Raw genomic sequence first — 15,711 nt, 5'->3', positions numbered from 1 at the left:
GCGTCTCACCGCCAGAGTGCAGGGATATCATCCCAACTAGCAACTAGTATAGTAACAACTATAGTGCTACAGAGTACATACTACCTCCAACTAGGGTCAGGTACGGCAGATACGTGTTTGAAATCTAGAACAGACACTGGATACATTACTCCGTATTAGAGTAATCAATTCAATGATCCAATGTACTGTGATTTGACCTCCGTACCTGACAACGGTTTGGGTCCGTGGTTCGCTACCGTGACACGGTGTGAGCACCGAATATTGCGTGATTTGCCGCTGGAAGTGCTCAAAGGAATGAAATTGGATGGAACAGCGGTGTATCTCTATTCTAGGTCTTTTTTTCTACTAGTTCTCTGGGGAGTACGAATACCTATCTATACCTTAGAACAAAGATTCCCATTGTCACTCCATACATGTCTCTATCTATAAACCATCAATTTAGCAGCATATAGAATACTACCATACCACTATGGCCCCCGGAATCAGCGACGTGCCAGTCAGCAACGACATATCTCAGTCTCAAGCACCGACGAAACAACCCCCCCCTCTCATTCACCACAGCCTAGTGACAGCCGAGTACGACGCCCTCAAGTTCCACGCCGCGGCGTCCCTACAGCTCCTCCCCCTCCTCTCACCAGACCAAAGGAAGGCCATCACCACCCTCTCCGACCACCGGCTCATCGCCTCGCCGTATAACGACCCGTTGCACCTGCTGGATCTGGACAGACTCGACACGCCGAACCGCCTCCTCGCACAGGCGCTGACCATCTTCACCCCCTCGCGCGCCGACTACGCCACAGCAGGGTACGAGGAGTCGTTCAACTGGGACGACGTGTTCGGGTTGCTTGGCGAGCTTGCCCTTTCGGAAACCTATCAATGGCGACAACAGGCGTTTTACGTCGTCACGTTCCGATCCACTTTAAAGGGCGACGCGGACCTCCTTCGTCTGCACGAACTGGACGCCCATTCCCATCAGGAAGCTACCGCGAGCGGCGGTCTGCTCAAGTATTGGTTTGGAAGTAAAGATGCGGAGAATCGAAACCTGGCGACTTGTAAGTATTAGCTCTCATCTTGTATTAGCCTTCAGCTACTCCATACAGAATATGCCGATATGCTGATATGTTAAGGTATCTGGCGAGATAGAAATGATGCTCGTTTAGGCGGTACAGGACCCTGGCATAAACAGGCTCGTGCGGCCGCGGGAGCCATGTACGAGAAGATCGTCTTCACGACGCTGAAGCTGGTCATCGAGGATGATGTGGCGGGCTGGAGGTTCGAGAAGTGGGAATAGCTTTTGTTTCTGTTCGTTTTGCGGCATCAAAGGAGTCAAGCATGTATATAACTAGAGCATATAGGTTTCTTGGTAGATGGTTAAGAGAGACGAATCTAACAATAATTAAAGAAGTATATGAAGTGTATGTATATATATATATATATATATATATATATATATATATATATATATATATATATACTACTAAAAAGAATAATGTTGAAAAAAAAAAAGAAGTGGTGGTCCCAGTGGGGGTCGAACCCACGACTTTGGCGTTATTAGCACCACACTCTAACCAACTGAGTTATGGGACCTTGTTGAAGACTGCTCTGATATTTGGTTCTATAAACAAGAGCTGCTTTTACATCTAGTAGGAAAGAGAGGTTGCACTGAATATACATACAGACAAGACAGACTTTCTACTACTTATACTACCAGTAACAGATAAGGTACAAAGCTACTCCGCATGCGCCCTCTCCTCGAGGTTCTCAACGGCATTGACCAATTCCCTCAAGCGATGGCCCACCCTCTTCTTGACCTCGTCTCGGACCCCCTGCGCGATCTCCGTGGGATCATAGTTGGTGGTGATGAGCTGTCCTTGATCCGTCTCGCCGAGGTCCTCGATCTGGTTCTCCTGTTCTTGCTGTTGTGCGCCGTCTACCTTGGTGGGAGACCCCGACACTTCAATGGGCGTCGTGTACAGCGTGTACACGGAGACGAGCTGGTTGAGGGCGTCGCGAGCGGATTCCCGGTCCGAGGCGGCGTAGATGGTTGCCGAGTCGGTGCTTTCGGTTGCGATTTCGAATTCGTCTTTCGCTGCCTCGTACCTTTTTGGTTAGCTTTAACTTATTCTGTCTGTCTGTCTAGGGGGGAAGGGGGGGAAGGGCGGAGTGGTACAATTCCTGGAGCTCTTCGACGAGAAGATCGGCTTCGGATTTCCCTCCAGTGGCCTGGAGGGAAGTCAATCCTCGAGAAAGAGACAGCGGCGTGAGTTTCAGTGGCGCTGTGTGTACCCTCGGCATTGGCCGGACTGACAGGGTAGGTGAATGGATGCCATGTCGAGGAATTGCACGGTATGCACTGCGAGACAAGAGACAGGGTCGAAGACGGATTGATTTCATGACAGAGGGGGCAGTTCGAGACATAGGGGAAGCCATGTTGTGTGAGTGTTAGAATGTTGTCTGACGGGAGATTAATGACGTCTATCCACTTATCTAATCACTGACTGTTAACTTAGGTGGTTAACTATCAAATTAACTGTTGGTAGTTATATAGTATATAACATATTAAATGGATAGAAAATATTATAGTTCTCTTTATTTTATCCATAAGTATAGTGTTAACTGACTATACTACAAGGTACCTAAGTAGTAGGTAGTAGGTACTATAACTATATATAAGACGTTGCAGAGCTTCGCCCTGCAAACTAATCGACCAATGGAGGTTGAAAAACCAAAATCCCCATGTCCACCAGGGTATGCAACTGATTCAACCGCTCCGAGAGAGCTATAAAGATATCATCCAGCGTAGGAAAGTAGCCAGCAACCTGCACACCAACGGAGAGAACCCCCCGCTCCTCGCCGATATCACCAATGATCGCATACCGGGACATAGCGAGTCGGCGCAGGTGGGAGATAAGCTCGTACTGGTTCTTGTAGGGGTAGACGATGTCGAAGAACACGCACGGGGTGCAAAGCGGGATGTCGAGGATGGGGTCGTTGTTTTCATCGCGTGAGAACCAAGGTGGTAGGGGGGTGAAGGTGGAGTGGAGGGTGTACGTACCGTTCATTTCGGGGATATAGAGAGTAGTGACGAGTGCTGATGAGTGTTGATAAGTATTGATGAGTGTTAATGAGTATCGATGTCGATGTCGATGTACTGCTATTTATACCTTGCCAACCGAAGACAACCATTGTTGACAACCATTGTTGATTAACATTGTTGATAAGACAAAGAGAACAAGATAGATCTATCAGAAAGAAGAAAGAGAGCAGTAGTCAAGAAAGAAGAAAGAACTTGAAAGAAAGAAGAAAGAAAGAAAGAAAGAAAGAAGTGTCCTATGGAGTCATGCGCATCCCCCCATTAGCACAGACAACACTGCCAGTACACCACCCCCCGTCCTGAGTACACAGCATGCCGACGACACCGGCAATCTCGCTCGTAAACGCTGGACGACGCCCCCCCATCTTCTCCCGGATGAGGGTCACCTGCTCGTCGGAGAGCTCGTCCGTCTTCTCGACCAGGTTATCCTCCAGCTTCGCCCCGGGCGTGTTATCCTGGAAACCCTGGATCTGGTTCCAGAAGCCCTCGCCCGTCTTGAAATACATATCCCCGATGACGGGGCCCGGGTTGACAGCGTTGACGGTGGCACGGTCGGCCAGCTCGCGCGCCCACGTGCGCGTCATGGCTTCCAGGGCGGCCTTTGTCCCGCCGTACACGGACTGTCCCTCGAACCCGAGCGACGACGAAACGCTGGAGATGTTGACGATCCGCCCACTCCGGTCCGTAGGGAGGTACGGCGCACACGCCTGCGTGAGAAGCAGCGGGGCCAGCACGTTGATATTATAATGCCAGGCGAAGTATTCGGCGTCGATAACCCCCCTGACGGGATCGTTGAGCGTCCGGTCCGCCGAGACACCTGCGTTGTTGACCAGCACGTCAATCCGAAACACCCCCTTCGAACTCGTGAACTGCTTCTTGGCTTCCGCGAGGATGGTGGCCACCGCCTCGGCCCCGTTGTTCAGGTCCGCCTGCACCGCCACGCAGCGGATGTTGTACGTTGCTGTCAAACTGTTGCACAGCTCTTCCGTCCGCTTTCGAGATGACTCGGACGTGAAGTTGAGCAGCAGCGAGCATCCTTTTGCCGCGAGGTTCCGGGCAATCGCTTCGCCAATTCCTTTTTTTTTTTTTTAGCCTACATTAACAAATTGAAAAGGATAGGGGGTTGGTTGTTCAGGTAGATAGATAGGTACCTACCTCTAGACCCCCCCGTGACAATCCCGAATTTACCCTCCAGCGGCCTCCCTAACGACATTGAAATCGATGTTCTCGGTGACCACATGTTTTGTATGAGAAAGGATCCTCTTTGCTTTTTAAATCCTGGGTAGGGGGGGGGGTTTATATACTTTCCTCCGCGGGGCAGTCACGAGGGGTAATGCGGCGTAACTTCGAGTCTATCAAATGACTAACCTAACAGAAATCCTTAGGAATTGCTTAATCTGCTAATAGAAGAGTGAATAGGACTGCTATTTGCCCGCAGCCGAGCAAATAGTCCGATTGGAGCACAATCTTCATCTCCTCCGCTGGAGACGGAAAATTACCCGTTTGGGATCCGTGTTCGCTCCGCCGTATTACCCAGTAGTACCTACATTTAGACAGATGACTATCAAGTGGAAAAGTAATAGATAATCTTCAACTACCATAGCTAGATTACACACTGACCAAAGCGAAGTAAATTTATTGTATACTATCAATATTATGGCTAACGCCAAATGCACTGTTGAATGCAATTACCCTAGGTGGACCCGCGCCTGTACCATCATGTAACGTTGAAACCCCTCCCATTTAGTTATGCCACTTTTATTGCCGTTGAAGACAAAAATGCTTTTGAGCTCGTAGTTGATCAAGAACTCGAATCGTAACATCGTGGAATCATGTTGAAATCTATCTGCCGATTATCTCGACGATATGCCTGCCGTTTAGTAGCGGTAGCTATAAAAGTTAGTATTTCCTTTTGAAAAAACAAAAGAAAAGGGTAAAAAAAAAGAAAAAAAAAAGAAAACTTACTGCTCGGCCTTGTAAGGACCGGCGACACCCAGAGACAGGTAGTCGGCCTGGACCGGGGTAAGCTTGGTGAGCTTGGCGTTGACGTGCTCGAGGTGGAGCAGGGCGACCTGCTCGTCGAGGACCTTGGGCAGGACGAAGACGCCGATGGGCTTCTTGCCGGTGGAGCCGAACTCGACGTACTTGCTGCCAAAGGCGGCGTCCTCAGCCTTGAAGAGGGCGATCTGGGCCAGGACCTGGTTGGAGAAGGAGCAGGACATGACGAAGGAGGAGTGACCGGTGGCACAGCCCAGGTTGACCAGGCGGCCCTCGGCGAGGAGGATGATGTTGCGGCCGCTGGGCATGAGGAAGCGGTCGACCTGGGGCTTGATGTTCTGCACCGACTTGGCGTTGGCCTTGAGCCAGGCGACGTCGATCTCGATATCGAAGTGGCCGATGTTGCAGACGATGGCGTCGTTGCGCATCACCTCGAAGTGGCGGCCGACCAGGATGTCACGGCAGCCGGTGGTGGTGACGAAGATCTGGCCCAGAGGGGCGGCCTCCTCCATGGTGACGACCTCGTAGCCCTGGACGGCGGCCTGGAGGGCGTTGATGGGGTCGATCTCGGTGACCAGGACGCGGGCACCCATGCTGTGCAGAGCCTGGGCGCAGCCCTTGCCGACATCACCGTAACCGGCGACAACGGCGATCTTACCGGCGATCATGACGTCGGTCGCACGCTTGATGCCGTCGATGAGCGACTCACGGCAGCCGTACAGGTTGTCGAACTTGGACTTGGTGACCGAGTCGTTGACGTTGATGGCGGGCACCAGCAGCTTGCCCTCCTTGAGCATGCGGTACAGGTGATGGACACCGGTGGTGGTCTCCTCGGAAAGACCGTAGCAGCCCTGGAGCATCTCCGGGTACTTCTGGTGGACGAGCGAGGTCAGATCACCACCGTCGTCGAGGATGAGGTTGAGCTTCTGGCCGTTGGCGAAGGCCTGCAACTGCTGCTCCAGGCACCAGTTGTACTCCTCCTCGGTCTCACCCTTCCAGGCGAAGACGGGGACACCCGAAGCGGCAATGGCTGCGGCAGCATGATCCTGGGTCGAGAAGATGTTGCAGCTGGTCCAGGTGACCTCGGCACCGAGAGCAGTCAGGGTCTCGATCAGGACAGCAGTCTGGATGGCTGGAAGGTCAGCCTTATTGCTGTATGAGATGAAGAGAAAGAAGAAGGAAAAAAAAAACAACATACTCATGTGCAGGCAACCGGCGATACGAGCACCCTTCAGGGGCTGATCGGCAGCGTACCGGGTACGGATGGCCATGAGACCGGGCATCTCAATCTCAGCGAGCTCGATCTCGCGGCGGCCAAAGGCAGCCAGCGACTATAAAGAGAAACAATTAGAAGAAAGAAAACAGAAGAGAGAAAAGGGACACGTACGATGTCGGCGACCTTGAACTTCTGGGCGGGGGCAGACATGATGGCGGAGAGAGGTAACTGAAGAAAAGAATTCTAGTAAATATTAGCAAGCTTCGTTGGATCGAAATATTCTAGAGAGTTTCTCAAGAATATTTAAGAAGACCGATGAATCGACTCACCAGGATGAAGGGGGGAGGGAGGTGTAGAGAGGAAAAGGAGAGGAGAAAGGGAAGAATGGAAGAGTCTGATAAAGTAGCAGCACTTGTTACCCGCCAGGCGGGGTCAATCAGACACGGTCGCTTTTGCTGGCCTGCGATTTGCATTGGCCTGCAGGTGAATAGTTTTTCCGCATTCCGTACCCCTCACCGCTTGGTGGAGGCCTGATATTTCAGGTGTCGACGTACCTTTACTACATCATTACAGAGTACTTAGGTAGTTTATAACTAATGGGTACTAGGTACCTTGGGTAGGAGGATAAGGTACCTTTACAGGATCTAATGCAGCTGTGTGCATAATTTGACACATCTATTGATGGTTTATAAATCTGGTTATTGTGACCCCCTACTCACAGCTGTACTCAGCTACAGGGAATAGTTACTACCAGTCAGTAGTGTATTCATCATGCGCATCAAGGCACGTAGTCCATGTATTCCGGATTAGGCCTTCATCGGATAGATGATAAAAGGGCCATGATCTGCTGTTGTGGGTCGGCTCAGCTGGCTGGCCTGGGGCACTGGCGTTGATGTGGGATCCTGAGCCGTTTTTTCTTCTTTTTGTAGATCACTCGATCAGGGAACAAGCAACGCCGTGGAAATGAGCTTCGAAGCTCTGGGATCGATATTTCGAATTTTTGAAAGAACCGGCATGTCTTAAATGCTATGGTGTAGATGTTATATTCGTGTCGTGGAGGTTGTCAGTGGTAGATGATTGGTATGCGAGGCCCCCTGACTACCTCATGAGATAGCGGAAAACGGGGCGAGCGGGAGCTGATCCCCAAGAGGAGAGAGGGGGGAGAGTGGTGAAGGAGAGATTAACCCCGGAGCGTCGTATTTATGGGTGGTCTTCAGGTGGCGCTTCAGTTGGTCTATAATGATTAGACAGATGAGAAGGTAAAGTATAGAGCAATAAGGAAAAAGCAGGGACAACATACCTGGTCGGGTAAAGCTTTTATTACATCCCGGAAAGTGACATTTATGTTTCCGCTCACCGTGAGCTACCCTTGATTAGCACTAGAATCATGAAAAAAAAAGAGAAGGAAAGAAGAATCATACTCAATCGGTGGCTTGACATGTTAGACGACTGTAGTGACTGTAAGTTAGACATCAGGTAGCAGAGTTCGACCTTCTGGAAGAAGAAGCTTACGTCGCCAGTCTCAAAATTACACCCTGGGTAGGTGCACTTGAAGGGTTTTTCGCCGGTGTGAGTGCGCATGTGGGTTTCTATACTCGTTAACTTTGACGAGGAACCCTGAGAGACCAAAAGGGGGGAGAGGGGGACTTACTCAGCTCACTGCTGTCTGTAAACGATTTACCGCATTCCCTGCATTTATACGGCTTCTCCCCACGATGGCTGCGTTCATGGCGGTCCAGGGTTGCCTGCCGTGCGAAAAACTTCCCACACACAGTGCATTTGAAGTTCTTGTCTGTAAGAATAATAAGTCAGCAGGGGGGAGGCCGGCCCGAGGGGATCGGAATGCGAAGACGAAAGGAAAGACGTACAGTTGCTGTGGGTCAGGAAATGGCCTTGCAGTTTGGACTTTTGCGAAAACGGCTCGTCTGGACGGTGACAGCCATCCCAGCGGCAGTAGTAGCCGTTGCCCTTAGCCCCATCCATGGTCATCATATGGCTTGAAATGAGATGATCCTGGAGCGCACCAGCATCCGAGAAGGTCGCCCCGCAGGCCGATTTGATCCCGTGGACCACGTTAGTCCATTTACAGATGTGTACATCAATGTCATCTGGAGGGAAGCTGGGGCTGGCTAGGATTGACGACGCTCTAGAGTCCAGAGGCGGAGGGGTTTCGCTTGGACTGGAGATCAGATGAGAGCTAACGCTTGACCGCGAATGTCGGGGGTGAGATGAGTACGGGTGAGGGTGTGCATGCATATGGGTTCGACAGCGGTGGTGCGAGCGGCAGACTCCTCTGACGGGGGTGCTAGTACCGGTTTCATGGGTATTTGGAGTAGAAGTAGTAGAAGTAGTAGTAGTAGTAGTAGTAGTAGTCGTATCAGTCGTATCCTTCACATGGTGGTGGTGGAGATGATGAAAGCTCGGAGGATGGAGACAGGCAAAGGGCGCAGGGGTTGAGGAGTCATCCTCCGGCTTATTTAAACTGGCTGAACACTGATGATCTTCAGGTACATGGAAACTATGACAGGTGGAAAAGTCTGTGCACATCCCTAGCATATGAAAGACCTCTGCCGGATTGACATTTGTGGGGTCATTGTATGATGGAGCCGCGGGGTTGCCATCTCTATTATCAAATTCCTTGGGAAACCCGTGGCAGCCGACTGGATGCGAAACATAATGGCCGTGACTGCACTGTTGATGAGCCGACAGTGTCGACGAGACGACAGGGAGGAAATCTGTCGCGTGATGGCCGTCTGCCGTTGCTTTGGCTGCGGAGGCGATCGCCTCCGAGGGAGGAACATTTGCCGTCGAGGCGGCCAGTAGATCATTCGCATCCAAGGTCAATGGAGCGCCGAGTCCCAACAGCGACTCGAGGGCGTGGTCGTCTGCATTGGGGTTGCTGTCGTTGGTGTCGTGGCCCGTGTTGTTCCCATCGTGATCTTCAAAGCAGTGTTCGTCAAAGCACACGGGTCCCGGGCTCTTGCAATGCGTATCCTCGCAGTGAGAGATGGAGCAGGCAGTCGACGCATCACATTCGAGAAACCCGTCGCAGATGGAGTCGCATTTGAACGTGCAGTCCTCGAAGTCACAGCAAGCCTCCTCCAGATCGCAGTAGTCCAGCGCTGTATTATGATCGGTACAATCCCACTGAATGTGTGACGCATTATCCTTCGACGGCGAGTCCACCAACGCTCGGTTATCCAGATGAAACGCCTCCCAGTGGCACTCCAAGCAAAACGGATCCTCTTGTGCCTGAGACATGGCAGAGAACCGACAAGAGAAAAGTCGAGCGTAGGTAAGAAGAAGGATAGTTAGAGAGGGAGAATCGACAAGAGGAAAGTCGAGCGTAGGTTAGAAGAAGGGTAGTTATAGAGGGAGGTAGTGACAGGTAGAGAAAGAGAGAGAGAGAGAGAGAGAGAGAGAGAGAGAGAGAGAGAGATCGACTAGTGTGTAATCTAGCAACGGTCAGTGAACAAGATCCCCCGGACCTCAAGCGGATGCACAGACTAGTTCCCAGTCTCGATAGAGTAGCGAGCGGCGACGCAGATGCACATCAAGCAGGCAATGGCAGCAGTGGACAGGTCCGTCTGTGTGTATGAGGGACAAGAAGAGAGAGGACCTTCGGCGAAAGAGGCAGGCGGGGTAGGAGTAGGTAGTTAAAAGGCACGCCTGAGGGAAGAAAAAACCCTCCCCTCCTCTCTTCTTCTTCTTCTTCTTCTTCTCCTTCCTCTGCTTCTTCTTCTCTCCCACTCCCTCTCCGTATTTTTTTTTTTCCCCTCACGCCTACTTCGGCGCTGGTCCTGAGGACCTTCTGGACAGGAAATGTTCGAGATGGGGACCTTGGGGACAGCCGGGGTGTCTGAGCAAGTGGTTTAGTCAGCGACGCAAACGAAGCAAACCCCTTCCAGGCCCCGCTGGACGAATGGGAGCCACACGATTGTCAGCGGCAGCATCTCCATTGGAGTGGCATGTAGGTTTGGTTAGTAAAGTAGGAATGATAGTATGGTTCCCGTACTCAGTGCCTTAATTAGGTAGGTATGGTAGTTCTGTTCCAGGTACGGAGTAGAATATGTGGGCGGTCAGTTTAACCGGAGTAACTGGTATTAACCGAGTATACCAGTACTAACAACAGTATTAGAGGTTAGCCAGTAACTAACTAGTGAGTACCTAGTATTTAATCATATTACTGTTGTATGATTAACCATGATAATAATATATATAATTAAGGTAATACATAAAGTATCTTGTAGTAGCATTATGAGCATAAGACTAGTATTATAGAATAGCTTCTCAGCATGAAGTACCTACTACCTAGTAACTACCAAGCAGACTGTTAGCTACCTAGTAGGTACTAAATAATAGAGAAGCCATAGAGAAGCCATAGAGAAGCCATAGGCAACACTACGGAGTACCTTACCTAGTTACCTAGTACCTAGGTAGGTACTAGGTAGGTACAGTACAAGGCGGTCTGCCACGTGCCGGATCGTCACTCCGACTACAGCAATATTCCGGACTGCACCTACATAGACAATTATCTACTACATAAGCGAACCATAAGAATACTATACTCTATATCCTTCATCTCGCAAACACATACCCTTCTCCCTCCCAGTCCACGCTCCACAGAGTACAGGAAACGAGAATGGGCAACCTCTGCTCCTCCCGCAGCGAAGCCGACCCCTTCACTCAACCAGGTCGTGTCCTGGGTTCTTCCTCAACACAAGCACAACCGGCACAGCAACCAAGTCGTGTCCCCCTCCCTTCGAAAGCGAACTTCTCCACCCCGGGCCGAACACTAGGCGCCCCCGCGACTGAAGATACCGCCGATGCAAGGGCCCAAGCCGCCCTAGCCGCTCAGGTAAAAGATCTTGATATATATACCTATACAATTACCAATCTCAAAGCCGAAGAAATGTTCTTAATCTTTTTTTTTGGTAGAAACGAGCAGAAGCCACATCCGGAAAGGGAAAACTGGGGAGCAAACTTGCGGCGCAAAAGGCCCAGACACAGGCCCAGACGTTGTCCGAGGCCAGTCGGGACGAGAGGGCGAATCGACGCTTGGATGATACGGTGACCACGAGTAGATGGGAATGAATGGATGTTTTTATGTTTTTATGTTTTTATGATTTTTTTCTTTTTTTCTTTCTTCTTTTTTCCTCTTGTTACCCAGTACGTACTGTTTTAGCGGTGTACATTTCATGCATTTACTCTTTCTTAGACAACATTGTATCGCCCTCCCACCGGCGCCCGCGCATCGCTGTCCACGGCAGCAATGGTTCCCTCCTTGAGTAGGCGCATCAACTCACGCATCGCGTCTGTCACCGCCAGCTCCGTCTCCCCCTCCACAAGAATATATAGCTTTGGATTCTCCCCGGGGCCGGGCTCCTTGCCATTCGCATAGTAACTGCCTTTGGTGGTGATCGACGTGCCCGTTGCTTCCAGGATCTTGGCGACGTTGGTCCGGTTCGTGACCGCCCATCTGGCTTTTTCTACAGTCGTTAGCACACACACACACACACATATACACACACAGGTATATATATAAAAGTAGGAAACTTACGAGGAAAGTCGTTGATCTCCAGGGTAGCATGGAATGCTCCCGCGTCTGGACCGCGGTTGTCGATAGGAACGCCGGACCGCATGACGCCCGCACGACTCAGGCGCGCATGGATATCCGCCACAGCAGAGCCGACCTTGTCCAGAGGGTTCTTGCCCAGCGGGTTCTCTTTCTCGGTCCGATGCACGGTGATCTTGCCATCCAGATCGATGCCCTTGGGGACACCAGGGAGCGTGATGCTGGCGGTGCCGGCGCTTTGCATGGAGGATACCGCCTTGGCGAAGCGCTCTTCCGTCTTGTCGGCCTTGTCCTCCTTCTCCTCCTCTTCCTCGCCCTCCTCGCCCGTCTTGTAGGTGCGTCGTTCGCGCATGCGCGCCGCATCGCGCTCCTGGTCCAGTCGTTCCAACCCTTTGCCGCCGAATCCGGACCCGCTGGCTTTCTCCTTCCCTGCCTTGACCTTCTCCAGGAAGGAGTCCACAAGCTTCTGAACCGGGTCTGGCACGGATTGCCCGCTCTGTTTGAGGGCCTTGGCAATGTCGACCGAGTACCGCTCCTGCTCGTCCGTCAAGAACGTCACCGCCGTGCCGGTGTTGCCCGCCCGTCCCGTTCGCCCCGCACGATGGACGTAATCTTCTAGATGGTTGGGTGCGTCGTAGTTGACGACGAGCTTCAACTGCTTCACGTCGAGACCGCGCGCCGCCACAGACGTCGCAATCAGCACGGGGAAAATGCCGGCCTTGAATTCCTCAATGGTCGAGTCCCGATCGATCTGGTCTTTGCCTCCGTGGATCGACATGCATGGGTAACCCTTGCGCATCAATTCTTGCAAGAGAGTGTCGGCCGATTCCTGCCGGTCTACAAACACCAAGGCTCGGGCATCCTCGTTCGCATCGTCCGAGTACAGATTGCCCAGCAGCTCAAGAAGACGGACGAACTTTGTGTCTTCATTGCGAACCTCCACGATCTGCGTGATCTCCGGCGCGACCATACTCTTGCCACCGACCACAATCTCGACCGGCTTGGTCAAAGTCTTGCGAGCAAGGGCTTCCATGTTGCGCGGGAAGGTGGCAGAGAACAAGACCGTCTGGCGATCGGGCCGGATGTTGGCCAGGATCTTCATGACCTGCGGCTCAAAACCCATGTCGAACATTCGATCGGCTTCGTCAAGAACCACGTAAGTCACCCGTCGGAGATTGGTCACTCGGCCTTGGTTTGCCGCCAGAAGATCGATCATACGACCCGGTGTGCAGACCACGATCTCAGCACCGCGTTTGAGCTCGGCGATCTGATCCTTGATCGGGGCCCCGCCGTACGCACAGACAGCACGGAGGTTCAACGCTTTCAAAAACGGCTTGCAGTCTTTGTGGATCTGGGTGGCCAATTCTCGAGTAGGCGCCATGATCAAACTGATGGGCCCTTCCATATGGTCCAACGGCCTTTGGTCTTTGATGTGGCGAAACATGGGGATGAGGAACGCGATTGTCTTGCCAGACCCGGTCTTCGCAACACCAATCACATCCCGCCCGGACATGATCGCTGGGAGCGCCTGCGCCTGGATCGAAGTCGGGCTTTCGTAGTTCAGTTTTCGGATTACATCGAGTGTTTGAACGCCCATTCCGCAGTGAGACCACTTTTGGACAGGTTTCGGAACGTCGATACCCCGAACTTTGATCCCGTCCAGCTCCAGCCGTAGACTCAAAGTCTCTTCTTCGGACATTTGAGCCAGTTCTAGAGGCTCTGTGTAGAACCCTTTGCGGAACGGCTCGTATTCGACCGTTTCATGATGCACGGAAGGGATGTCTTTCTTCTTGCGAGTCTTATTAGCAATTGCCAAGAAGTCTTCTGCATCCCCGTCTCCAACCGCGGTAACGTTAATGTCGTCCTCGTCACCAAACATGGCTTGCGGTTCCTGCTGTTTAGTCCGCGCGAACGAAGCGCCTTTGAGCTTCCTGCCAGCCGCAGGCTCCGTGAGTTCCGACATGAACGCATCCAGAGGATCAATTTCTTCCTCTTCTTCCTCTTCTTCTTCTTCCGGCGCGGGTTCGACCTCCATTGCGTTGGGGTCGACTTGGTCCTTTGGTGCATCAGTCATCGCGATATCATCTTGAGACTGAAGATTCTGATTCTGAAGACGCTCCTCCCGTCTCTCGGCAGCTGCTCGCGCGGCTGCCGCATCTTCTTCTTCATTACCGCCGTCTTGCATGTCGACATCGTCGTCATCATCATCATTGTCGTCGTCGTCGTCGCCGCCGCCGCCGGCATTTGCATCAGTGGCATTGGTTATATCCTTTGAGTCTTCGAGCGGAGGGGTGGGCAGTCTCTCTAATTTCTTCCGTGTGGACTCCTCTTCGCCGAATCCCAGTGTACGAGACGTAGTCGATTTCTCGGCATCCACAGTCTGTTTGGTTCCGAGACCAAAACCGCTCAAATTCCCACGTGATTTCAGAGGAGCTATAACACAGTAAGCGGTATTTTCAAGAGAATAAAAAATAAGGAATGGCTTACCAGAAGAGACACCTGCAGAAGTTACAGGTTTGTTGGCCCGGGTCTGTGTGGTGTTCGTAGATAAGGTGGCCGGTTTGACGGGCTGAGGGACGGTGACATCCGTCCCCAGCACGGAGGGTGTGGCCGACGTAGCTAGATTTGAATTCTTCACAATCGTCTTGGGATCGAATTTACCAGCATACGGAGCAGGGGTGGCGTCGCTAACAGGAGTGGCGGGGGACTGGGGAGAGCTGATTGCAGGAGAGATGCCGGATTTCCGGTCAATTTCTTCCAAGATGCTTCGTGTGCCTCCGGCTGCTGCAAGCTCTCGTTGTTTCCGTTCCTTCTCGGCCGCCTGTTTCGCTTTCCAGGCCTCCAGCTTTGCTAACCTTTCGGCTCTCTTCTCGTCATCTGTCGGAGCGGTCGACGATGCGGGTGTTGATGGTTTAGAGGCCTATTTGAACTTGATTAGCTGGATGGTCATGTTAAATAAATGTGATACTTGGTATATATCTTACTTCTCTAGACTTGGGGCCTGCGTCCCTGGTCGACGCACGATCTCGGCTGTCATCCCGTCTGGACTTGTGCTTCAAGTCAGCAGAATCATCTGTCCGCCTTCGAGCCCGATCGCGGGAGTCATCTCGCCTGTTCCGGTGATCCCTATCACGGCTTCGACGACGGTAGTCTCGGTCGTCATCGCGGTCGCGCGATCGGCGACGGTCTCGGGACCGTTCTCGTCGGCTAGGCCGGTAGCTGTCTTCGTTGCGTCTGTCTAACGATCGGTCACGTCTTCGATAGGAGTCATGGTCGCGGTCACGGTCACGGTCACGGTCACGATATCGCCTCTGTTTCCAGGTTAGAGACCACCCCAAGGGACTATGCAACAGAGGGTGGTGACATACGTCGGGGCTGCGCGATCTGCGATGGTTCCGTCCATCATCTCGTCTGCTTCTCTCATATCGATCTTCATCTCTGCGACTCCGTTTGGACGAAGAGTACGTGCTGCCTACAGGTGATGGTGAGCGAGTATCCCCGTGGCGAGCCATTGTTGCAGGCCAACGATGAGTGAGTATTACTGAAGAACTCGGGAGAAAAAGCTCGGTCAGGGAATGTCAATAGTTGACAGGATCATCACCCTTCAAGAAGCAACAGCATAAAAGCGTCAATTCCGGCTGAAATCTACTCGGCTTCCTGGATCTGTTGCAAGGTGGCGAGCTCAGGTTTGGCCATGCGCTGGGAGTTTTGCTAGTTGAAGTCGGCCATATAAGCCAGGCACGATCCCGTGATGGCAAAAAAGAACCACACGTGACACACCGCCTTGTAGCACATAGGTGATTACTTAAGAAAACATCACGTGCCACG

The 15,711-nt window shown here is 52.1% G+C and overlaps 7 protein-coding genes and 1 non-coding gene across 8 annotated transcripts; 2 read left to right on the top strand and 6 right to left on the bottom strand.

Moving 5' to 3' along the window:
- The first annotated feature begins 149 nt into the window (after positions 1-149).
- Positions 150-1,380, top strand: ASPZODRAFT_88998 (hypothetical protein). The gene is made up of 2 exons (XM_022730340.1): positions 150-1,052; positions 1,128-1,380. Exons 1-2 carry the CDS (start codon positions 470-472, stop codon positions 1,289-1,291), a joined length of 747 nt encoding a protein of 248 aa, XP_022584168.1. The 5' UTR covers positions 150-469; the 3' UTR covers positions 1,292-1,380.
- A 133-nt stretch (positions 1,381-1,513) lies between these two features.
- ASPZODRAFT_t24 lies at positions 1,514-1,587 on the bottom strand. Its single transcript has one exon. It is a non-coding gene; the product is annotated as a tRNA-Ile (tRNA).
- A 143-nt stretch (positions 1,588-1,730) lies between these two features.
- On the bottom strand, positions 1,731-3,062 carry ASPZODRAFT_12777 (hypothetical protein; the record flags this gene model as incomplete). The annotated part of the gene is made up of 3 exons (XM_022721836.1): positions 1,731-2,100; positions 2,171-2,223; positions 2,727-3,062. The coding sequence occupies 3 exons, from the start codon at positions 3,060-3,062 to the stop codon at positions 1,731-1,733; spliced, it is 759 nt and encodes a 252-aa protein (XP_022584167.1).
- On the bottom strand, positions 3,047-4,376 carry ASPZODRAFT_128148 (hypothetical protein). Its single transcript, XM_022721940.1, has 2 exons — positions 4,250-4,376; positions 3,047-4,169 (listed from the first exon to the last, which is right to left on the bottom strand). Exons 1-2 carry the CDS (start codon positions 4,305-4,307, stop codon positions 3,331-3,333), a joined length of 897 nt encoding a protein of 298 aa, XP_022584166.1. The 5' UTR covers positions 4,308-4,376; the 3' UTR covers positions 3,047-3,330.
- Positions 4,377-5,055: 679 nt separating this feature from the next.
- ASPZODRAFT_58397 (hypothetical protein) lies at positions 5,056-6,518 on the bottom strand (the record flags this gene model as incomplete). The annotated part of the gene is made up of 3 exons (XM_022728764.1): positions 5,056-6,224; positions 6,291-6,423; positions 6,480-6,518. The coding sequence occupies 3 exons, from the start codon at positions 6,516-6,518 to the stop codon at positions 5,056-5,058; spliced, it is 1,341 nt and encodes a 446-aa protein (XP_022584165.1).
- A 429-nt stretch (positions 6,519-6,947) lies between these two features.
- Positions 6,948-9,748, bottom strand: ASPZODRAFT_128145 (hypothetical protein). The gene is made up of 6 exons (XM_022721939.1): positions 8,177-9,748; positions 7,960-8,100; positions 7,821-7,897; positions 7,730-7,757; positions 7,609-7,671; positions 6,948-7,542 (listed from the first exon to the last, which is right to left on the bottom strand). The coding sequence occupies exons 1-6, from the start codon at positions 9,567-9,569 to the stop codon at positions 7,412-7,414; spliced, it is 1,833 nt and encodes a 610-aa protein (XP_022584164.1). The 5' UTR covers positions 9,570-9,748; the 3' UTR covers positions 6,948-7,411.
- Positions 9,749-10,950: 1,202 nt separating this feature from the next.
- On the top strand, positions 10,951-11,402 carry ASPZODRAFT_12773 (hypothetical protein; the record flags this gene model as incomplete). Its single annotated transcript, XM_022721826.1, has 2 exons — positions 10,951-11,166; positions 11,247-11,402. 2 exons carry the CDS (start codon positions 10,951-10,953, stop codon positions 11,400-11,402), a joined length of 372 nt encoding a protein of 123 aa, XP_022584163.1.
- A 120-nt stretch (positions 11,403-11,522) lies between these two features.
- On the bottom strand, positions 11,523-15,395 carry ASPZODRAFT_149149 (hypothetical protein; the record flags this gene model as incomplete). Its single annotated transcript, XM_022725463.1, has 4 exons — positions 11,523-11,797; positions 11,869-14,803; positions 14,868-15,194; positions 15,252-15,395. The coding sequence occupies 4 exons, from the start codon at positions 15,393-15,395 to the stop codon at positions 11,523-11,525; spliced, it is 3,681 nt and encodes a 1,226-aa protein (XP_022584162.1).
- Positions 15,396-15,711: the final 316 nt, after the last annotated feature.

This window comes from Penicilliopsis zonata (assembly GCF_001890105.1).
Source record: "Penicilliopsis zonata CBS 506.65 unplaced genomic scaffold ASPZOscaffold_2, whole genome shotgun sequence".
In the NCBI taxonomy this organism is placed as follows: Eukaryota; Fungi; Ascomycota; class Eurotiomycetes; order Eurotiales; family Aspergillaceae; genus Penicilliopsis; species Penicilliopsis zonata.
This window is presented reverse-complemented; position numbering and strand designations above follow the sequence as displayed.